This window comes from Anoplolepis gracilipes, chromosome 2 (assembly GCF_047496725.1).
Source record: "Anoplolepis gracilipes chromosome 2, ASM4749672v1, whole genome shotgun sequence".
Taxonomy (NCBI): domain Eukaryota; kingdom Metazoa; phylum Arthropoda; class Insecta; order Hymenoptera; family Formicidae; genus Anoplolepis; species Anoplolepis gracilipes.
This window is the reverse complement of record NC_132971.1, coordinates 14429724-14455547: the sequence shown is the minus strand read 5'-3', so window position 1 is coordinate 14455547 and position 25824 is coordinate 14429724. Positions and strand designations below refer to the sequence as shown.

Sequence of the window (25824 nt, the reverse complement as noted above, 5' to 3'; positions counted from 1 at the left end):
CTGTGTGATTCCGAGAGAAACCGCAAGACTTTTAAGACATTTCAAATATCAAAAGTGCTGCTGGCCTAAAATTTACATGCAGTCTTTCATACTTTTCTTGTAACGCGGCTTGTTTTCGCTTCGCACGCTTATGCTTAAGAAACTGGCAAAAAAGAAGTTCGAGAGAGTTTCGAGGGGCGACACGCTCTTCTGGGCCGGAAAGCGAAATGCTCATCGCTTCTCTTGTGTTTCTTTTGTTCGCTTGGCCATGAGTGAAAGACATGGAAGAAAAGGCACATAGAGCACGTCGACGAAGCTAAAGAGAGCGAGACAAAAAGAACAATTTATTTATTATTTTACGTCACTATCGAAATAAATATGTACAAACAGTAGCGTGTCATCAAGTAAACCTAACTGTTTCTAGAAAAAAAAATGGATATAATTCTCTTAAAAAATATTTTAATATTAAAGTATTATATTATTAGCCTATTATTTAACAGAAAGAAATATATAGTTTATTTTTTAAAGAGATTTTGTGTGAAAAAATAGGACAAAATCCATTCGAAAAAAAAAATCTGTAGAAAACTACACTAATGCGTTAAAAATTGATGAAAATCGAGAGGAAATAAAAATTTTTTTTGCTCGATTATATATGGAAACGCACGAGACCCTTTATTAGAGCGAAAAATAGGCAGCTAGCGGTCGCCAAGAAAATTCCAATGCGAATGTCGAGGCATTCGTAAGTCAAGTAATTACGATAATTAAGAGTCGCGTCGCGCTGCGCTTGTTACGTAAGGATCAGTGCGCGAAGCACCGCCGTTCCATTCAGTCGGTCGACCAGCCGGCGCCATGCTCGTTCTTCTCTTAGTTGGCCTCTATCTCTTTCAATTCTTCTGCCTCATCGTTCTCTACGTTACTTTCACCTTTGACCTTCGAGGTACACGTTCTTAACCTGTATATATACGTGCGCGGTTTCTTCTAATGCGGATGCACATGATATGATGTGTGTAGTCATGTTTTCATTTCCAGAAGTGAAAGGTATAATTAAAATACGATAAAATTACGAATTTTAATTAAGTTATATGTGTAAATTGTAACTTTGTAGTTCTAAACTATTAAATCTTAATTTGTAATTAATTATAATTTATTATTACATTTATAATTATATAAAAGCTAATACATTTAAAATAAAAAGAAGCTGTTGTATATAAGAAAACAGAAGAATGTTAATAAAATCTATAAATAAAAAGTATGTCACACTATTTATTATAATTTCTGTAAGATATGAAAATATTAAATTTTTGAAATGTAATCTTTTTAATTGAGAGAAATTGATTTTTATTCGAGTATTTTGTAATTTTTTTTATATATTTCTTTGTAATGTACTTCGAAAAAAAAAATGTGCATTAATATTTTAACCGAGATTTAAACAAATCATCGATATTATTTGTAACACTTTGATACTTGAGCTTACTTTCACTGCCGACCGATCTTGAATGTCGATGTTATTAACTCTTTAGGTAATGTGTGTTTTTATCTTCGTTAGAGTAAAGTGAAAGCGCATGTATCAGAGCCATCTTTGTATCTTTTTGGAAGTCGCAAATATGAATATATAATATCTTGGGAATCGATAAGACGATGCTCACATCGTTTTAATACTAGATAATATAAATAAGCTATAAATAAATTTTAATGAGCAGTTTCTTCACATTGATTACCTTTGACCTATCGCCATTTTTGATCTCTCGAAATGACATGTGTCATTTCCACGTGAAGAAACTATATACTTTGACGTAAGTCATTAATGTCTCTCTCATGATTTCAACATGATTATAATTATGACATCTCTATAGGTATTAAGCTCCTCATAGCTGTGGTGCGAAGTAATCGAATTCCTCGACTGTATCATGACTGACTTCCTAAGTGTATGTATATATGTGTATTGATGAGTAATAATTCATTTCAATTATGAAAATATTTACAGCTACGTATATTATTTTATAATTATTAAAGATAATATAATAATTCTTATTTTATACATTTTATTGAACATTATGAATATTTTTAATTAGGAAAAAATGCGGCTTTTTCAATTATCTCGAAAAAAATGTATATGTTTAATATTTATATATTTTATATACTAAATGAATTATTTTTTAACCATTTACATACACAGAATACTGCTGTTTATAAGAGTATCGGAACAAACAAAACTTTTCTATTAGAATGGATGTTGATTGTTATGTGACATACATAAATGCTTTTCTATTTAAAAATATTTAAAAAAAAATTATTAAAATAATTATATAAAATATTTAAATTATAGTATGTGCAAAATATTTACTGATTATTTTAAGATATAATTATTAAATCATCGTGTTTAAAATTTAGCTTTCATGTCACTTTCACAAAATAAAGGAATTATAATCCTTTATTTATAAAGAAATTACGATCCTTTGCAGTATTCTTTATTTTTTTGTTATAATTGTGTCAACATATGCGTTACCGTTTTTTTTCCTATTTACCATATAGTCAAATATAAAATTATCGTTTCTTCCTTAAAATTTCATAACCACTGTTGTAAAGATAATGGCACGTTCGTTATTATAAAAATAATCTTTCTATTGGCCTTGATGTATGCATGCAGATACCTATGAATCATACATATGTCATATCACGAGTCGTGCGCATCACGCCACTTTCGCAAAACTACTATCGCTCCATGATTCCCATTGGCTAGGATCGATATCTGCAAACAGCAATTGTTAAATAATCATCATTGTTCGATATTCGATACGCGGAGCACGGCGTACGAAGTGCATATTAAGTTCGCAAAGTGAGTAAGAGAGCAAATAAAGCGAAATTATTAACGCTCGCGTCAATAATTATAGACTGCTGATCATTCAATACATATTAACAACATGTGAAGAACATAGCTGGAGAATAAATAGAATTAAATGTACATTAAGACTACGCGAGATGTGATCTGTATAAACACATACAAAGTATTTCATTTCGAATTGCAATCTTCAGAAGTTTTAAAGATGCAGAAAACACTTAGAAAGTAATGCAAGTAGACTTTTCCAATTATTTTTTTAATAAAAATATATTTTTTTATATATGCTGTGATATGTTTTAAACTTTTCCATTTCAGGACGCATTTTGTATACAAAATAAATTATACAAATCTTAATCATAAATTAATGAGCAATATTTCGATGTCTAATATTAATTTAATATTAATTTAATGTCTATTTGTGCAATCAATGAAAAAGATATTTGTGAGGTGTTTGAAGGTAAAATGTTTTTTTTTCACATAAAAAAAGACAAATATTAAATTCAAGATTTATGAAACTGTCAAAAACAAAATAATATATCAACGATTTTATTATATTTTTCTGACAAGAGGAGTGTTAATTGTATATTTTTGTCTTATAATATTTTTTTATTTTATTTTTATTTCCGTAAAATTTGATTTCAAGTTTAAATAATAATAACTACTTTATATTACATTGTTAAGTCTTTTGTTTAAAAATAGACATCACACACATTTTTATCGGTGTTTCATGTTTCATCGACAAAATGGATGAATGAAACGTCAAATATATTACGACATGCGTAGAAATTAAATAATTCGTGGAATCGTATGCTCTGACTAAATAAAAACGTAGTTTGCGTCGCTTTTTTTTTTTTTTTTTTTTTTTTTTTTTTTGGAACGAGCTAATTCTATTACGGTGATTCATCGACGTGTTAAGGAAACGCTGTTTTAACGATATGTCGTCAACTTCGCAGGATCGCAATGTCTACAAGAAAAACTTAACTAGTTATTTTTCCTATTACCAATATAAGCAGCCTTTTCCGTTTATCATGATGATTATAAACTATACATGTTAAAGACATATGCATTAACAGTCGAAATTTATTTTTGTAAGAATCAATTTATTTTCTCTTTCTCTTTTTCTTTTCTTACCCTTATATTTTAATAAAACAGATTAATTTATTTGTATTTTTTATATATTCCGAAAATTGTAGAAAAAAGCTTTTATTACTATTTGTTTTATAATATTGCTTTAGAAAATTTTATATAATTTTATGTGAATTTATTTTATATTATTTTAAATATAATAATAACTTATTACTATTTATATATTTTAAAATTAATGACTTACTGTTATAGAACTTAAATTAAATGTACCAAAGAAAAAGGTCAATAACACACACACATACATATACATGATGTGTGAGTATTTTAAGATACTTATTAATGTGTTATCTTGGAATGGTTAAGGAAATTCGGGGAAGACAAATTCGTAAAGGATGACTAATTATGCTATATTTAGAACAGAATTTAAATGGTAATTCCGAGTAGGGAAATTCAGGAATTCATAAAAGATGATTAATTGTAGGATGCATTTAACAAAAATTTAGAATAGTGCATGACTTGCATTAAACAACGATTATTTAATAATGATAAATGATAATTACTGATAACACATTTTGATTTAGTAACCAGACTCTTAAATTATTACAACTATTAGTATAACCATATTAAAAATATAATAATTTTTTATATAAAATAAATATAATGAATTCTGTAATTTTTATTCTTTTTAAATAGGTTTGCGAAATACAAATTAAATGATCTATATCTACCAATATATAACTTTTCTGTTATCACGATCAAAATGTGATTCTTCTTTACATAGGGCAATTTTGAATCTATATTATCAATCTTAAACGTTGTAACGAGCGTCAAAAACACATAATATTATTTCGGAAAGTACGATTCTGCACGATTAGATACGCGATACATTGTCAGGATATATAATGCGAAGATTTATATATACATATGTAATCACACACACACACACGTGCGCGAGCGATAAAATGTGAGCGAATATTACATATGCTCGCGAATATGCTTTCGTACGTGCGTGTGCGTCCGTGCATACATGCATGCGTGCGTGCGTGCGAACGATTACCGGCGAACGTGCGCTTACGATAAACACACTCTTCAACATGCGGAGGCTACGCGGGAATAATTACGAGAAGGAGTTTGCGGATATATGTGTGCGTTGGCGCTCGTATGTATGAAGATATATGAAACAAACAAGATCGCTCCGGCACGTATGTGCGCACGTGCTGGTGGAAATTTCCAGACTCTCGTGAATTCTCTTTTATGCGATCTCACGCTCGGAAAATACTAGATCGTTTTTTCTTTATTTTTTTTTTTTTTTTTTTTTTTCTTTTCGCGAACGTCACTGAGCACACGATCAATGATTAATCGCGACGAGTTTGTCGTATCCAACAAGACGAAATGGAAAGAGATTCGGAGCTTTAACATCAGTACTCTATAGCTTGTCGCGATGTTTGTTGAAACGTAATGTTTATTGGATAATAAATCATTTTTCGTTGTATAGTACTATAGATTGTAAAATCAAGGCAAAATAATAAGAAAAAACTTACAAAATTTAAATTATTATTGTTAATAATATGTTACTAATATTTATTATATATTGAGATTATTGTTTATATGTATATAACAATATATCTTTATAAATCTTTGCTAAAATGCATAACGCGTTTTTTGATTTTAAGAAAATTGCGAAAGATCCTAATCTCGTAATCCATATGGAAGAGACTGAAATACGCAATTAAATCGTCTTACATGAAGCACCTAATATAAAATTTTGATAATAAAGCTATATTACAAGTTTACTAAACACTTTCCAGCTGGTTATTCGATTTTTCTGCGATATTTTTTATCGAAGTCCTATTTTTATATTATCTTCTATATTAAAGTATAGCTGAAGAGCTGATTATTATCATCAAAGTTGTTGATCCTCGGGGTCCTAAGAGCTCTCTACATGTAATAAAGTTTCGATAACCAGTCACGCCTATCAATCTTCACGACGCGATATACGAAGATTAAAAGCTTGGTTGATTTACGCCGTTATCTACATGATAACATCTAAACAGATTTACGTTTTGAAACCTGTATTATTATATACGGTAATAATTATTGCATTACAAAATAAGGCGTGGAAGATATTATGTAACTTTTCTATAATTAATGTCATCGATTAAAAAATGCAAAAAAATTATATTTCTATGTAGACATGTATGTATATATATTTTAATAGATTTTTTAGAAACTTAAAAAATTTATGAATACTAAAACTGTTTTTGATGTCGGTTACCCCTCCCCTTATCAATTTATTTGATTGATTAGTTATCGCTAGTTTTTTTATTCGTATCTCGTCTAACTTTTCTTTGGTCGAACGTTGATTATTATATTTTCATATTTTACGTGACATATTATGCCATCAGTTTGCAATATTGTATAATAAATGTAAAAAAAGATTATTACCATATGAAGACTCACGTTGTTGAGTCATGTAATAACATTCTGAAATTTTTCATGTGTATAATATAACGATTGTTTTAATATTTAGTTATCCTGTTTTTTTTTCATATTAATCTAATTTAAAAATTTAATTCTTTCATTCGAACTGTACATTTTATTATACTTTTTTAAATCACATGATACATATTAGGAAATTAAAAGAGCGTCTTACGGTATAAAACTAGTGCCACGTATATAATTTGATTCTATTTTTTTATAAAAGAGATAAATCTTGCGTATAATGAAAATCAGAATAACTCTTCGCTTAAACATGATTCTTGGAAGTCTAATGTAAGTTTAACGATAATTGCACAAGTCATCGCGAAAGAAGTTACACGTGGTAAAATTCTGGGAAATAGAGGATACATATGAGGTGTTTCATCATATTCTTACATTCTTACATAGTTTTCCGATTATTTATTTTCAATAATATAAAACATTTCATTTTAGAATTATGTTGATAATTGTCTATCAAATATCTTATCAGACTTTTACAAGATTTTTTACGAATCAATTTTAATTTATATATATAATTTTTACAAAATGATTATAAAATGATTTAATTTAGGATATAGTTTATACTTCTTATATCGTTATGTTTCTTTCTCTGTAATGATCTTTGTGTATTACATATTACATAAGGACCTTAATATATTAGAAGGGGAACCGTTAGAGTAGAAAGTTGCGTAGAAATTAGTTATGAAAATCGATAAACGATATCTTTCTAATTTTGTCAGAAATATTTAAAAAAATAATTAAATAGATGAAGAGAGACAGAGAGAAAGAATACAGATATATAATACTTTTAAAACTATGAAGTTTTTAATCCTAAAAGTTAAAAATTTTAGATTTGTTATACTGGACGAAAATTTTTTTGGAAATGTTTATACAATCCAAATATTGTGTGTGGATCAACAAAAACTTAATAAAAAAAAAATTGTCCAAAATAATGAACTAAAAATTTTTAATCTGTATGCGGGATTCTCGAAAACTAATCTTAATATATCTGCTTTCTTTCTCTGTCCCCTTTTCTTCCTTGTGACTTTATGGTGCTTTAGATCTAAAATTTACGTGATTATCAATTTATACTCTTTACATTTTTATTGCTAAAATAATTTGAAAATGTTTACATTGCCAAAAGATCTGGATCAAATATAAAAAGGGTCAATTTTCAATTTGATTGCAACAAATGTTAAAGTCGCAGTGAAGAAGTATCACTCGAGATACATTAATAATTTTATCTGGCTTTATTTATTTTCTGTTATCTGTCGACTATATTGAGCGATGAGAGATAAAGACTTGATTATCAACTCATAAACGAGATCTTATTGCTGAGATTCTTTAATACGCCTGTTGTTTGTATGCTATGAACTTATTTTCGTACGTTGAACTATGTTATTGTTCTCATTTGCTAAAGACTTTTTGATGTTTCAATTGTGATATGATAATAGTTAATTCTTATCGATTCTACACACTCATACATACAACAGATATATATCTATATATTTTTTAAAAATTGTTATATATGTAAATATCACTTTTGGCTAAATTTAATCATACAATATTATTGTAATGTCAATGCGCATTGTAGTTTAAGAAATTTCCTAAAAAATGAAATAAAAGTCACGTTACAGTATATTAAAGTCAGATATCATTAAATAGAAATCTTGGCACTTTATTTGTAACAGCCACTTGCATAAATGACTGTTGCAACGTCTGCCTTCCGTTTTCTAGCAAACGATGTGCATTGTTCAAATTCTCATTGAAACGAACGACTGTGCCAGCGGCAACAATCCGTCGCTGACTTGCTCGACACGCTATCTCGTCGCTATGACGTTGCGGAATTGTCAAGAGTCGGTTATCATCCGCGTCGCCATTTCAAGCGTCAAATTACTCGCACGATATTTCCTCTCTTCGTTCACCCGATAACGCACCTTATTCCCCGATACGTGATTTCAGTTTTGGAATAATAGTTTAATCAAATGCATTTTTTTCTGCTTGTAGAACGCAGCCTCGGCCAAAGCGAAAGAATCAGCGTCTTCGACAACGTCGAGCACGGCGAACGGCGGCGCTGCTGTCAGTAATGTCACCAACGGACACGCACCACTGAAGCGCTATACTTCCTTGGTGTCCACGTTGATCGAGCATCACCGGAAATTGGATCGCAGCGTGAGCGAGCCGACGTCGCGCTACAAGACAGAACTTTGCAGACCATACGAGGAAAGCGGCTCGTGTAAGTACGGCGACAAGTGCCAGTTTGCTCACGGCTACGGAGAGCTTCGCAATCTCGCGCGTCATCCTAAATACAAGACCGAGTTGTGCCGCACTTTCCATACAATCGGCTTCTGCCCGTACGGGCCGCGCTGTCACTTTATACACAATTTTGAAGAAGCGCGCATACACAATCAGAAGGTGAGTGCCCAACTAGGCTCGACACAGCCGAACATAATCGGTCTGAACCCACTGATGAGCGCGGCAGCCGCTGCTGCGGCAACCGCGGCCGGCAACGGGATCGCCAACAACAACGGTACTACTGTCAACAACAACGTCAGCCTGCTCGAGCTCGCCGCGTCCTCCCACGTGGCTGTTGCGGCTGCGGCAGCATCGAACCTCGTTATGCGAACTAACTCGTTGAGCTTAAATAGCACCGCCAACGCGAACGGCTACACTCAGCCGCCATTGCTGCGAACGTCATCGCTGAGCCTGTCTCCAAATCACGCGATGCAGCATCAACATCCTCGCCTCGAAGCCATCAAGGCGGCGATCAACGCGACAAAACCGAAACCGCTCAATCTCAGCCCCACGCTCTCTCTCGGCAGCTCTGCCGATTCGGTGTCGCCGTCGTCTAGTCTCAGTCAGTCACCGACGAACTCCATGGCGAGTTTCTTCAGCGACGACTGTAGCCAGCAAGCGGCATCATGTACGAACTTGCCGACAACGCCGTTCAGTTTTGGTCAGGATTTTAGTCTACTCCCTTGTTCGAGACAAAGTCCAAGTCCGCGCAATAACGGTGTGTGCAGTCCTCTCGCCTCCGATGAGCTAACGCCCAGAACACCTTCTCCATTGTCACCTAATACGGAGTCTAGGTTGCCGGTGTTTAATAGGATCAGTAGCACCCTGGGCGATTTTGATAATCTCAAGATCTAGAGCGATTGCTGCGCGAACGAGTCTTGCGTTCCGAAGAGTAAGGGGGATTCAGGAGGATTATAATTCGGGGTTTGAGCGAGGATAACTTTCCCGCAGTAGATTCTGTCGGAGGAAAATATTTTCTTTCGTTTTTTTTTTTTTTTTTTTTATATATGAGGTATCGCCGTTCGCGCGACGCGATTCTCTTTATCCATCATCTAACTTTCTTGAAAAGCGATGTGTTTTTTAAGCATATGTCAGGTTTCTTTTTTACCCTTGAAAACCCTTGTCTTTTTCCTCCTTTTTTTATATATTATCATAATCATCATATATATCATATCATTACTATTGTAATATATTACTATATTACTACATATATTATTATTATATTATTATTATTGATATATTTGTCATCTTACTCCTTTTTCTTCTTCTTCTTTTCGTATTTTATCGTTAGGCGTGAGTTTAGCAGAAAAGTGAGATCAGCCCGGAAGTCTCGACTCGCTAGGCCAGAAGACTAAAGTGCTTGGAGGAAGGTTTAAAAGTAGAATAAGAGAGATGTGTAAAAGGACTAGAGGGTGAAAGAGAATACCAAGCGCAAATTTATTCCGAAATGTGACTTTGCTACGAGCAAGTTGTTCATTGATCTCACTTGGTGAATCTTAATCACACCTTCTGGTCATCACAAACCTACTATCCACGATCCATCGCCTTCCTTCATCGAATTTTTGAGCCAAGAGCACTACAGCGTCAGATGCACCGGGGCAGGTGAAATGTTGCAATATCCAAATAGCACGTACAGTTACGTTTCTTCGAGTTTCTTCTCTGAAAGAAGAAGGGTGGGGAAAGTTGTCTCGAGAGTGAAAGGAGAGGCGAGAGTGAGCACTCCGGCGAGCGAAAGAGCGAGAGAGAAAGAGAGAGCGAGAGGGAGGGAGAGGAGTGCATGAGAGAGCTCGATGGAGCTGAGAGAAATTGATTAACGTATTGCAAACGATGCCGCCAAAACGATTATCGTAAAATTATATTTCTGGCTTGAGAATACACTTATCGTAATCGCTCTCGTTCTGCGATCCCGGGAAACGTTTAGCACATCGCGGATGAACTAGCCTGATAATTCGGCGTCATAAATTCGTGATACATTTCCAGTTTTCGTAAATTTTTATGTTCGCATAACGCGACAACGTTTCAGTACAGGGTTATCATGAAACGCATACGACTATGTGTTTTAAACGCCATGCACTGACTGGAACAAAAGATTTCGTTGCTGACAATTTTCATAAATGGACTGTAGAGTAGAGATTATAGCGAGTAGTTTTAGGATCTTTTCTTGTTTTTTTTTTCTTTCTTTTAGTATTTATATAAAGAGCGACTTTAGAGAGCGAATAGATAGAGGTTTTCTCTTTAAATATATTCAGAAATATAACAGCTTCGTTTTCAGTGCGTTAACAGTTAAAAGTGGGTGCCTTTTGTAAACTTCGATTGTCTTCCATATTACAGTGATTAGGCTACATGGTGAGAATGGCGAGAGAGAATGAATATTGAATGATATTGAAGGAAAGAGAGAAAAAAGAGAGAGAGAGAGAGAGAGAGAAAGAAAGAGAGAGAGAGAGAGAGAGAGAGCAAGAATAACTGAAAAATAATAATGGAAAGTAGCGGTGTGATTGAATGTACGCGCTTGCGTGCTGTTTTGTCTGGACAGCAAAATAAGTATGTGAGAAAATAAATAGAAATATGTTTTATAGAATACACATAAACATATGCACACATGCATTATATACACACACATATATACATTAAGAAAGAGAAGATATATTTCGTGCGATTGATTCGTCCGGAACGCCTATAATATCGGTTCCCGACGAGCGTTTCTCCTCTTTTCAAATTGAGGAAAGCGTTTCTTTCTCGTCGCGAGACTCGCAGACTTCTGCCTTTCATTTTTTTTTTTTTTTTTTTTTTTTACGTACATATGTATATGTTATATATTTAACGATTGTGTTTATTGCACCCGTGATCGCGACGAGGAGAGAGAGAGAGACTCACTTCGGCGTGAACGACAGAGCTATGGTGATGCCGGATCTATTTCGTATGTATTGTCCTTTTTCCCCAACAAAAAATGTGATAACTCTATACTAAAATATAATAATAAAAGATGTGGTAACTATTGCATATAGAAATATTTACTATATTATAAAAAAATACGTGTTATAAAAAATGTACGCGAACGTATGAGAGAGAAAGAGAGAGAGAGAGAGAGAGAGAAAGGGAATGAGAGAGAGAGAGAGAGAGAAAGAGAGAGGGAATGAGAGAGGGCTAGAGAGAGAGAAAGAGATAGAAAAGACGAATGAATGAACGAATGAAAGGAAAGAAAGAGAATAGTGTGAGAGGTGGAAGTCGGAATGTTCGCGCGGGCCGAGAGCGATTTCTCGAAGAGATATTTTGTTTGCGTATCATCTGACACAAGTGTGATGAATTGCAAAATCTTGAAAAAAACTTGTTTCGCCGGCGAATCTCGACGAGAAAACGCGCCAACCCCCGCGTTGCTTCGACGGGAATTAATAATTACAGAAAGGAAAGCAAGCGCCTGCAAGCTGACGTGGTTTTCAAAAATCGATATCATTCTGTATATATATATATATATATATATCTCTAACTAAGCGCTAAACTCTCTTATGCTTACACAAGAAATATTTTCGTTTAATTTATACTTGAAAGCAAACTTTGTTATAGATTTAGTTTATTATTATTATTATTATTATTATTAATATAATTATATTTCATTAATAATTATTAACTAATTATTTTATTATTATTATTATCCACAATAATTTTTCGTAATCAGCGTCGCCCAACCACTCCATAATCAGCGCCGCACACGAAATTTTTCTATAAATGATAGTTCAGTCTTGCCGCTCATTTTTACTTCCGCTTTTTCTCTTCTTCATTCAAATAAACGCGAGTTTCTCCTATTCCATCTTAAAATGTACCTTATACAACCAATTATCACAGACACGTCACCATGCAAGTGACGTCAATCGTCAATGACGTTCTAATTATTATGATCATATTAATATATTATTATTACTATTATTATTTTATCATCGTTATATACTTGTCTAACAACAACTATCTTTCCCTATCGCCGTCGTCGTGAAACCAGAAAAGACCACCGCCACTCGTACATTATTTATAATCAATTGTATATTTAGTTTATCCTATATATATATATAGAACCTCGAAATTATTAGTTTACGCGCTTTTATATTATTAATATGTTAATGACATCAGAAATATGAATCTATTCTCTAATTGAAAGTGTTATCGTGACAGTTGCATTTTATCCTATTTAGAAATATTGATATGTAAGATTAATTTAGGGAGAATTTAAGTTATTCAAATTATCTTTATGCAGTATGTCTATTTAGAGATAGATATATTTCATTTATAGATAGATATTCATAGTAAAGATATTTGCCATTTCTGTTATCATATATTTAGTGCTAAAAATTCTCAAAATTCTTCAGAAAGAAAAAAAAAGATCGAATTTTAAATCAGTTATGCTGCAATCAAACGATCACATTCAGCTCTAATGTATATGATTAGAGCAATTCCAAGTTTCTTATTTTAAAAATGCAATTTGAACACTGATAACACCTTCAATTCTCGCCGTTCGTAACGGATTGAAAATTAGTACGACATCGGGAACGAAGAGAAAGAAAGAAATAAAAAACAGACTGAGACAGAAATGCGGAGAGAGTGAAAGTTTCTTTCTCCTTATGTAGAGACGAATCACAAGCTGCGCGAGTTTCGTAAAAGGACCAGACGGTACGCGGCGCGACTTCTTTCGTCGATTAGTCTTTCATAAAAAAAAGAAAAAAAAATTTCGGCCTCGTCCGTCGCGAGACACGAAATCGAGAGGATACGTACGTTTCGCGATCGACGACGTCGTCATCGGAAGCGACGACGGTGTCCTGACATTTCCCTTCCTAAACAGCAGCGATCGCTGCAAAGACATCCCCATTTGGAGTCCTGAGAATGCGTTCCGAAAATCGCGTGACATTTCGATTCTACTTAATTACCGAATGAAATGGGAATCAGCCGATTTCTCGAATTTCCTCACCATGGACTGATCTTTAACTTTAGTTGGACTTGTGAGATTTTTTTTATTTATTTGGATGCATGCGAGCACCTTTATTTTGTTTTGCTTTTCTTTTTTTTTTTTACTGAGATTGGTATTACCAGTTAGGTAAACTCTTAAAAAAATATATATTTATTTTTAGAAATTTTATTTCCATAAATATCTTTTCTTTATTTAAATTATTATGAAAGCTGAATACTATTATTTTTTTCAAGACTTTTCTTAATTTGAATGTTTCTTATCTTATACGGTTTTTGCTTCTGAAATAAGATGAGGATGATTGAGCGCATCATTTAACGGAAAAGATAAAAGACTAAATTTTAATTTATTTTCATTCTCGCTAGATATCTCTTTATAGATTATATTAATTTTGAGTTATGTTAATTTCATAGATTATCTTTCGTGTTTGTGATGCTTTTATATGCTAATGTAGTTCAATTTTTCCTTTCAAATTAGTTTACTTATTTGATATATTCACTCCGTCTAACATTAAATTTTGTTAAAAGAGTTAATATACTTTTAACCCTTTGATTGTGAACGTTTTATATATAGATATAAGTATGTATACATATATTTATGTATATATATATACATATATATATATATATATATATTTATATAAGATTGAGAAGATTTCTCTCTAATGAGAGCAAATATAATTCTAAGTAAATAATAATTTATTTTTTATTTTATCATTATATTTTATATTAATTAATACGGAAATAGTAAATTCAAACACAGTATACGTCGTACCAGCGCATTTCATTTAATGGAAATTTTTGAAATAGCAATTTTTTTACGTATCACAATCAAAGGGTTAACTATGTTTGAACTCGGACGCATCACACGGGACTCCATATTTACCAAGCTAATCTCGCGTTTATCCTTCTGTTATAGACTTGACCTGCATATCTCTGCATATCAAATACCTTATATTTCTGCGTATAAATATCTAATGATAAATGAGTAATAACAAATAATATACCTTACGTGTATGTCTCTTTTTTAATTTAATATATTTATTTTTTCAATCAAGTATTTATATATTTATACAATATTTTATACTGCGTTCTTCATACATACACAGATTAGGTACATGCTATATGTAATACGCGTTACGATGTAATGTGAAACAGGTCGATCTCTTGGCTCTCAGAGGAAATATATCCCGCCTGCACACGACATATATATACACACACATATATATACACACATATACATATACATACATCCATATATACACGAATACATATTCGCGTACACAGAACGAAAGCTTTTGCCCTCGTTTTCGCGGCCCGTTTCTTCCTTTGTAACGCTTCCAAGTTCATTTTCCGATTTTCTTTCGTCAGCTAACAATCTGTTTTTCGGCTCGGTCAAAGGCCGGCATGAGAGACACGGCGAAAGTGAAAAAAACAGAGAAAAAAAGCGAAAGCTTTTCGCGTATACTTAACGCCTCAAATGTGATACACGGCCAATTATCCTCGCTCGTTAAGAAGATATATTCTTTCGTGAGCAAGATATTCAGCTGTGAAAGAAAAAAAGTGTGTCTTTGGTGATACATATTAAATATATATTATATATTTGTGCGACAATCGAAATATATATATATGCGAAACACAATGGGAGCCAATTGATAGGCTGGCGGGAGTCGTTCGAGTTTCACCCGCGCAATTGGAGTCCGGAAATTTTTTTCGATCCTACGTCGGAATCTATAAATGTAAACATTTTCGATCGCCGTCCCATTTCTTATTTTTTAAAAAATTTATTTGAATTTATTGAATCGAATGAATTTTACACATCCGCATTTGATTCGCCATGAATTCGACTTCTTTAGCTCTTCGATTTTAAATGTACACACGCTCTTTTTGACAGAATCGAGGACTATTGGCGATCAGCAGTAGTTCTTCGAAAGATCAAATGGAAATTCGTCTCTTTAGACGGGCATGCTCGAACGACTTCGGTCTAATCCACAATGGGACCACAACCAATGATAACCGTGAAATGCGTTTAGGTTTTCGTTGTCAGAGGACTCGCGGGCTTGGAAAAAGAATTGTAACGGGAAGAGGAGGCGGAAAATGCCGTTCGTTTCGAAGAGAGATCTCGAAAGGGAAAAGAATAGCGAAATGTCGATTATTTGGTTTGAATTTTTTAGTTTTGTTCTCTTTTTCCGGTTTTTCCTCTTCAAGACTCTCGGCCAACCGCTTCCTCTTCTCGATAATTTTTTTCTTTTGTTTTGTTACGTAAAGTAACGCACTCGGTATACACGGAGTATACAGAGTCGAAGTCTCATATAACACACGGAAACGTAAAATATAGTTTGATAAGTATTGCCAACGCTATCTATTTAATACATTTTATTATTATAAAATAATGGAATTGATGTTGTTATTTCGATCACCTAACTCTATCCAATCTCATGATCCGATCTTCTGATTGCTAGTTGATTACTTTAATTTTAATTTGATCGTTTTAATGTTTGATAAATAGATTATGTTCAAAATGGTATATGTATCAAATTCTTTTTATTTAAAATGAACAACTATATAATTAATTTGTACCAACATTTTGCAAAACGGTTTATTTGCATCATTTTTAAAATAAATGACGATATTTTGTTTACGATTTGGAACAAGATTTCTTATAATTATAGATTAGAGGAATTACAAAATTTTTTATTATAATTTATTACTTTGTATATTTACAATCAGGCTACAAGTATTTTAAAATAAAATAAATTGATCTTTGAAAATGCTGAATGATATTACTTATCGTACAACTCAGCATCGAACTATGGATCCAGGTATACAATTAGCCAGTTGGAATACGAGGTAAGTTAATGACAATTGTATAGACATACAACGTTTTTTTTTTTAATATCTTTTATAATTTTTTTGTGAAAGATTTAAGAGAAAAATTTAAGCATCTTTATGTAAATATTACATATTGGAATAAATATTAAGTATTAAATATTAATTATTCTCAATTTTTTATAAATAGAATTAAAGAAACATTTAACTTTGATGAATATTGATTAAAATGTAGTCAGTCTTATTTTACGTTGATTTTACAATTCACAATTGCCAAATTTTATAAAAACTTGGTCAAAAACTCTCACATATAAAAAGATGAAACCTTATACATCTGTAAGATATAAGTTGATTTTTCTGTATTTATACATTAAATATTGTAATGTAAATCTTATTAGTTTATCTCTGCAATTTAGAGAAATTTTCCAGATGTCCGTTTTCTTCCTAATTTTGTTGCTCGCCACGAATGCGACGAGAAAACACTAAACGGAATATATGTATAAATTAAACCTATACAGGTGAAACGACGTACTTGTTTTTTTACCACCGCTAAATTATACTCACGCGAAATGATCGTTTCTGTCGATATGTCAGAAAGATATCACGTAAATAATATTTTTTGAATTCGATGTCGACTGAGATATCGACATTTTTATGTTCGTCAAAATTACATAAATTACATTTTCTCGTAATGCAACATTTTTTATCAAACGACATATATGTAAATACCTGACACACAAGCATAGGAGAATGTAATTATGTAAAAACTAAGTTCTCTTTTTGAGAGTTTAGTTATTTTTCCATCTTCCATTCTTTTTTTTTAATAATTTATATTACAAAATTTTTTGAATGTAATGAAATAAATATCAAAACTGATACATATCTGTAAAGTGGCTATTTTTTATCTCTCAGAATTAGAAATATCTTTATATTTTTATTATCTTAATATTTTTAGCACGTGCACAGATACATATAAAGTTAAGCATGTATATTAATCGATTTAAAGATTGTAAATATTTTTATTAAATTAAAACACTTTTAATCGAGTTAAATTGTTATAAATATTTCAGCCAAAATTGGTAAAGATTTACTGATCTGTTTAATAGCACAGAGGAGGTTAATCATTGGCTAATTATTGGAATCGCTAATATCTATTGTGTAATTCTATTTTGCCGAGCGTAACGTTTCTGCCTTGAGTTTGTTCAATGTAAATTTGATGCCAGAGCTCAAAATAAAAAGCCTTAGGAACAAATACGGACTGCTCAATTTTTTTACACAATATGCTTAGACGTTTGTGCGATTGTACCACGCGGGCATACCTACTAGTCGTGCGATGCAACGCAGAACAGCTGATTTACATAGTCACGTGAGGCGTGCGATAGCGCCATGCAGACACGCGAATCGCACGATACGAGTATTACTTAAAAAGTGTTACAAAAGTATTAAAAATAATGTTTCAGGAAAATTAAATTGCCATTTAAATGAAATCGACATTACGATTGATAAAAAACAATAAAAAATAAAATAAACTCTATTAGAGACATTTTATAAATTAAGAACTTGTTAAGGGTTTGAGAAGGGTTGAGAAATGTTCTTAAGGGGAAAAAAATTTTAAAGCTTTTATATATTTAACTAAAATAAAAATTACTAAAAAAAGATGATATTTGTGAAAAATTATAAAAATTTTTATATAATTGTTATATATATATATATAAATATTAAATGTATTTGTATATAAATATGAATATAAATATGTATGTATGTATGAAAGTTAAAATAACATAAAATAGCTTAAATATATAAATATGCTCTAGTCTCCTTAAATAAAGAATAAAAACCTCTACATTTTTCCAATATATCGTTGTACTAAAACAAAAAATAATGTCATAGAAAGATAGTTACTGTTCAACTTTTTCCTCCACTATTTCTTCTATTGTTAACTATTCTCAAGAGAAAATCCATATTGAACAATCGCTCTGAACCATATAATCCTTTATAAATCTGATAGAATATATAATAACGATTTCCTATATATATAATTTTTATGACAGATAGAGCCAATATATCACAATGATAATCATCAATGAAATATTGACCGGATTTTTAATTAGATTAAAGAAAAAAAAACGACTTACCAATTTATTTAATGATCACTAACGCATCTATTGATCAGCATCGGATTAATTTGTCTATAATAGTCGCGACGTCATTGCCAAGTAGGAAATGCTGTATGCTAAGTCAGCTTATTTTCTCATTCTCGAGCAGAATGACGTCACAAGGTCAAATTCGTGTAGCTTCCTAGTTTGCGACTTCAATAGCTTGACGTAAGCCCGCCGACTGCAAAAGTATCTAGCAATATTTTTTACACGCCAATAAAATATGCATATCCAAGTGATTCGATTGGAGCGCCGTGTGCAAATCATCGTTAAAATTGTTCGGCAAATCAATCGCAGTATCGCTTTTATATTCGCTTCATCTCATCGATCATTCATTAACGTCTTTATTGACCGCATGTTGCACGCTGACTATTTAGACAGTAATGGAATTAATTTGATGGAATCATGAATCTTGTTAAGAATAAATTAATTATATATTAACCGATTGAACAATTCCTTTCATATCTATGTATAATGTGTCCTTTGTGTTAATAGATGCATATTCTCTCCGCATCTTCACTTTAATATCAATTCAATATTTTTAATACAACGATGATGTAGTCTTTAAACAAAGAGCCAACGACCGAAACACTCTTCCGCAAACCTTGCGATAAAACTTGCGAGTAAAATGAAAGTCCGAAGAAAGCGAGTCGTGTTTGCCATCATTCTACAGGCTTTTGTAATAGACTGCATTCCACGTGCATGCATTTTTTTCATTTTTTCTCGAACACGAACGGTAAGATTGCGGCTGATGTAAAACCAAAGAAACGTCACACCTTATGTTACCTCAGCTATTTGTACTTGTACGAATCTCTAGGCGCAACATGGTAGCATTTTTTTAATTGCATTCGATCAGTGGCGTAACTAGGTAAACAAGACTGCATTCGCGCTGCACTTAACGTTTTATGTGCATTCCTGCTTTCCTTTTCCTTGCCTTTTAACACATATGCACACTTTTCTCCCTTCGAGACACAAAAATATCAAATTATAAATAAAACTATGTACATTAATATATTACGCGATAATTATAGATTGCTTTAACATATAAAGATACATGACTTTTAAAAAATGTTTTTTAATTCGTGCTAACATGTGAGATGAGATTATTGGCACATTTCACGCGAGCAAGAATTTAAGTTGTGTATATGTATACATACTACACACACATACAGTATTACTTAATAATATGGTGAATTAAATTAATTAAACTAATTTACTTGTGTTATTTTTGAACTTTATTATGGCAGTTAATTAGACGAACAAAGCAGAGGAATACATAAAATCTTTGTAATCTACTGGTATCATATTTTGCTCTATATTATAGATAAATGTAACATATGAAATTATATTTCTAGTTATACATTACGTGCTATAAGAATCTTTTTAACTTTACTTTTGATCTTATTATAATCGTATTAATCATCATTAGTAATATTTTTTATGTAGGTATATGAATAATGTAATCATATGTATAAGTTTGTTTTATATACAAGAGTGTAATATATTATATTAAATTCTGTATGCATTATTAGACAAATATAATTATTATGCATAATTCTGAATTAAATATAAAATTTCTGCCACGAGTTTTCATGTCAATGATTATATGATGTGTTATGCTCGATCATATCAGGTCCTTGCTCGCCGGCCCTGACCGTTCCGGTCTCGTTGCTCCTACCGTCAGGGATTATGCAGAAAAGACCTAATTTATGTTTATCACACGTACTTAACTAATTTAAGACTGTCTCAATCAGTGTGCTATATATATTTATTTTCAAGCGTGAATATAATTAAATGCAACAAACGGAAACCAGATAAATCTATGAAGGACGAATACGAACAAAAAAAAAATGTCGTCTAAGAGACTGGATAATATAAACATTGTTACTTACTTTTGTGAATCGTAATAATTTTTTATAGGATTGCATGTAATTTTTATATTGGTTTGAAAATTAATAGATATAAATTTAACTTTAATTGTTCAATTTTTAAAAAAATCTAAGAAATTTTAATTATAATTTTAAAAACAATAATGAATTAAAAGTAAGTATTATAACTTAAATTATCAAACGAACAATATATGATTGAAAAAAACATTCTAGATTCTAAATGATTCACCGAATACAAATCACACGTGTATTTAGGCTGGAAAAATTCTTCGAAATGATACTCGAGAAGTTTTTGATATGTCGCGTGTGAGAGTCACGTTCCAAGGCTTGCTGCTATAGTTTGCACATCCGGTTACACTTAATGTGGGTGTAGCGCATGGTGCATATGACAAATCAAAATGTGTTAGGTTAACTTTTGTTAGCGGATCTATCTCTAAATTAACGATAGATTATTAATATTTAATTAACGATTATTATATTATGATAACATCGCTTGAAATTGACGTCATATTTAACGATCTAGAAATAACAGACGTGAGAATCTAATTATACATACACTGTTGTTTTCTCCGAAAAAATTAGAGGGAATTAGAATGAATTAAGTGAAGACGAAATATGTTAAACATTATATATGTCAATATTATGTCAATTATATATATTTTTTTCTTTATAATTTGTTTTTTATAATTTGATATGTCCATGAAAGAGAGATAGGTTTGAAAGATATACATCTAAGTCTTGTTTTGAAGAGAGAACTGTTCTTAATTTAAATTTAAAATTTGAAGATTATTTTTCCTGAACAATACATTTTTTTGTTTATTATTGTCAACTTTTTTTTAAATTATTGTTGGAATCTTTAGGCGATCAAACTTCGATTAATTCAACTGACAAAATTGCCTACAGCAAACTTTCTAATTACATATATAATTTATCGTTCCTAATCTAATCTTTTTTTCCTTATATGTCAGAAAAAAAAATGTTTATAATTCTATCTGTATATTAATAGAATACCACAGTATCACTTGAAAAGTTAATCGCCGATTAAATTTATTCAAAGCTTGATTGAGAAAAAAATTGGCTCTTACAATTAGACTTTTCTATAGACGTTTGAATATCTTTTAGATTTTTTTCTGTCTGCCGTTATAAATATAGATATGATGTGTTTCTGCCTCGATAAAATACAACGTTTCAGTCAGTATGGACATTATGCTGGTTCGAATTCCCTGTGGTTTCCGCGACGCTGCGCTGACTCTTTATCACCGCTGTATTCCAGAGGTCATTAACCTCCTCCTCCATCGCTCTTTTTCCTCGTGCTGCTCTTCTCGAGCTTCTGCCTGGTCGACGCTGTTTCTTCCTCTTCTTCATCTACCCACGTCTCTTCTTACCCGGGATCCTTCGTCTAAGGCCAACGCTGTTTTCTTCCACGGTTCTCTCTATGCTCTCATCAGTCGTCTCTTCTCTTATCTCATCCCCCCCCCCCTCCCCACTTATCTCGCGAGTTCGTGATGCGTGGCTACTTGGTCGCTTGGTTACTTGGTTACTCGGTTACAGACTATGACGGTACCGTCGAGCAAAAAAAAAAATTTAAATTGCTCACGTGTATTACGTAGACTTCTTTTTATTGTGGAGACTGTTAAAGATTGCAATGGTACTTATATATTTTTTTAAGGTAAGGATAAACGTTTAGCTATATATACTCATGTACGAGTGAAAATTTTAAATCTTTATTGTTAAGCTGTCTTTTTCTTATCAAAATCTCCTAAGAAATGCAATAGTAATTTTTGTTTTCTGCACATAACGTTATTTTTTTACAGAATTTTAGAATCTTCATATTTTTAACGGTTTAATGTTTTATTCATCTTAAATTTATATGATTTTATCATTTTACATGTATTTGTATTTTACAAATATTTTTGCTTATTTTAAATTTAAGGTAATTTTAAATTTATTCCAAGAATGCTCCAAAATTCAACGACGATCGAATAATAATCATGCCATTGTGAAATACGTAATCTCGTAATAGCTGTTGCAGGATCTATTATATAAAACTTGTGTCTCGTTACGTATAAAAAGTATGGCACATATTAATTTTTTAAGTGAGATAGCAATGATTTATGAGGCCATTTTTATTTTTTACACGAGTAGAACGTTTTTCTTATAAATGACCTCGTTAAAAGATCCCCTGGCTCTCTCTGTTCTTTTTCTCTTCTTCGCCATGCTCACATTTTGACTGCCCTAAAATTAATGGAAGACACACACGTACGTGCATTTTTATGTCATAAAGTTAATAAGAATTTATAATTATATTGCTGGACTCGGCAAAGTCAGCGTAAGAAAACGATGGCCGTCATTGTAGAAGTTACCCGTGTATAAATAATAGTCTTTTATTTTTATTATTTGCAAAAAGTCGAGTACAAGTAATAAATTTGTTCTTGTTTTCGATATATCCGGTTTTCAAAATGGACCAGTTTCATCGAAGGGCTTTTAATCGAACTTATTATAAATTTTTGCATCAGATATATAATTGTTTAGTTCAAAAAAGATTACAAATATTTTTCAGCAAAATGTGTCTAATCAGAAAGATTACTATATAAAGATTATTACTTCGTAAAAATTATTTTAATTGTGTTTATATATATATATATATATATATATATATATGTATGTATGTATATATATATTTTTATATATATACATTTATATATTTATATTTTTATGTATAATTAAGATTTTATGATTAAAGAAACTATTACATATTTTATGTGTGCTTTCTAATCTTATATTGTAACAAATTCTTGACTTATAAAATGCGAATCTTGCTTGCAAAGCTCACTGTTAAATTAAGATTACCCCTATGTAGTATGTAATTGCACTCTCAAGAATTGCATGCTGCATTACACGACGTAATACATAGTATGCAACAAGTGACTGTTACGTGTCGTAAACTATCGTTAATTTAAAAGAATTGGCGAATTCGAATCCAAGTAATTTCCACGAAAGGATAATTTCATATGGCGAATAAGACGTCCGCGTATAACAGCTCGACGTAAAACGAATTTTGCGCTGTCGATATGCACTTTTAACATCCGGGTATATGCTCGCCTCGCTTTAATGACGGGATTATATAAACTGTATCTTGATTGTCTGGACATGATTTGAATTATTCAAATATTAATTATTCCATAATGATAACGGTCGTAAATATCGTTAATATCAAAATTGCAAAACATTTCCTTTTTTTAAATCACTTCCTAATATTTTTATAGTCTCACGTATATAAGTTAATGCTTTACACGCCACCTTAATCGCATATTAATAGTAAATTTTCTTTCCAGCCAATGAAAGATAGTAGACAAAGCCCGATACGATTTGATATTATAAACTGTCATGATTTCTTTATATTATATCCAGTACAATACATATTTTATTTGAATATTAGTATATTTGTATTTTAATACGATTATTATAAATTAATTGTCTTCAAATGAGGGAGAAAGAGCGAGAGAGAGCGAGCAAGAGAGAGAGAGAGAGAGAGAGAGAGAGAGAGATGCATATACATAATTTCTGTAATTAATTATACATCTTGATATTATAAAATAAAAATTAATTTATTTCACTCACCGTTATAATGTACAACAGCGGGAGGGCAAGTTGTAGTCTACGCAAAATCTATGTAAAAACATCCAATTATACAAATGACAATATTCAAAATAACTACTATCTTAAAAAATAATTATTAATAAAAATAATGTGTAATAAAAGTTTTTTTTATTTACATAGATATATGTATAAAATAAAAATCGTATATAACTAAACAACTTTTTAATTTTTTAAATATATATAATATATATAAAAGTGTAATTCTCTTAAAAAGAATTAATATAAACAATTATAAATTTTAAATAATAATTAAATATTGTTAATATAAATAGTAATTATGTAAAATGGGAATTATATTATAGCGCAAAAATATAAACAAGTATAATTGATTTTACAACTAATAAATAATAAATTAAGTAAGTTATATAAATTATTTATTCTAGGATTGTTAGCCGTTGCAACGATATCTTGAACCTCATTTTTTGCTCTTTTCTTATTTACTTTGTTACTCTTGAATGATACTCATTCGCGAAAACATGAATAATCATAATCGCGCCCTAATCAGCAGAATATGACAATTACGCAGCACTTTGGACAATATTTCTGACATTAATCATAAGCAAAACATACTATATACAGCGACGGAAAAACAAGACAACTATGTAAGAAAACTGTGCTGCGAAAACTTTGCTCAGCACTTGATAATTACACTGTTATATTCGCACATCACACATATACTTTCGTTATAAAAATATATGTAATATTTCTATGAAAAATATACGCCCGCATCATAGAGAAATTTTATTATTATATATACTAACATAGGAAAAAAATTAAAATGAAAAATAAATATTCGCTGATTGTAGTATCGAAAATATAATAAATATCGACTCTTCGTACAACGGATCGATCAAACGGATCTCGAAAAATATGTGCTTCAACAAATTATGATGTATATGTATGTATATGTATATAATTACATATAAACGTAGAATTTACGCAATTGATAAATATTAAAACATAAGAACAATAGTAATAATTATTTTTTTAAATTAAATATGGTATCGATCTGTACCAACAACTTTACGCGAATCTAGTTAATTATTAGTTATATAAGTCACTAGAAAATGTATAATCTAAATCTTTAAATTGTGTGAATATTACAAGAATCACTGCATAAATTTCACGAAATATATGTGTTATTTTAAAAAATAATCGATATATACATGTCATGCTTTTTCGTTACTTGAATTAAATAGCCAATAGTCGCTACGACGATGCTTTTAAAACGCGAGCGTATAGTATTTATTACGGAAATGATCAAGCGCTGTAATAATCGCTAATTGTAATAATTGTAAGGAATAATCGTACGTCGAAGAATAAGACGACACAGCGGGCGGCTCTCGCTGCCTGCTTTCTCGAGTCTCACTGAATGACAAGGCCACGGCGCGGTATGTAAACAACAGCGCGCTAAACCGACGGCGAATGTCGTATGACGGTCGATATCGTCACAAAATATTTCGTAGGTTACAAAAACATGCGAAAATATCATACACTGAGTTTTTCAAACTCTGATTTGTATCTTGCTAGTCATATTAGTTACGTGCTACAACTCTGCTGTTGTGTTATACTGATGAATATTAAAATTAATTTGTATTTAATACATCGAGATAAGGGATTTATGAAAATTATATGTATAAAGTAAGGGAGAGAAAAGAGTCGAGGG

General features: G+C 31.4%; 1 protein-coding gene and 1 long non-coding RNA gene across 2 annotated transcripts in view; one reads left to right on the top strand and one right to left on the bottom strand.

The window, feature by feature from the left end:
• Positions 1 to 16017, top strand: part of Tis11 (Tis11 zinc finger protein) — a 33091-nt gene extending 17074 nt beyond the window's left edge. Inside the window, exon 2 of the mRNA XM_072886527.1 lies at positions 8390 to 16017. Coding sequence (XP_072742628.1) covers positions 8390 to 9532 — 1143 coding nt within the window. The 3' untranslated portion in view covers positions 9533 to 16017. The remainder of the gene's footprint in view (positions 1 to 8389) is intronic.
• A 7972-nt stretch (positions 16018 to 23989) lies between these two features.
• On the bottom strand, positions 23990 to 25509 carry LOC140662971 (uncharacterized). The gene is made up of 3 exons (XR_012046201.1): positions 25470 to 25509; positions 24120 to 24167; positions 23990 to 24062 (listed from the first exon to the last, which is right to left on the bottom strand). It is a non-coding gene; the product is annotated as an uncharacterized lncRNA (long non-coding RNA).
• Between the last annotated feature and the right edge of the window lie 315 nt (positions 25510 to 25824).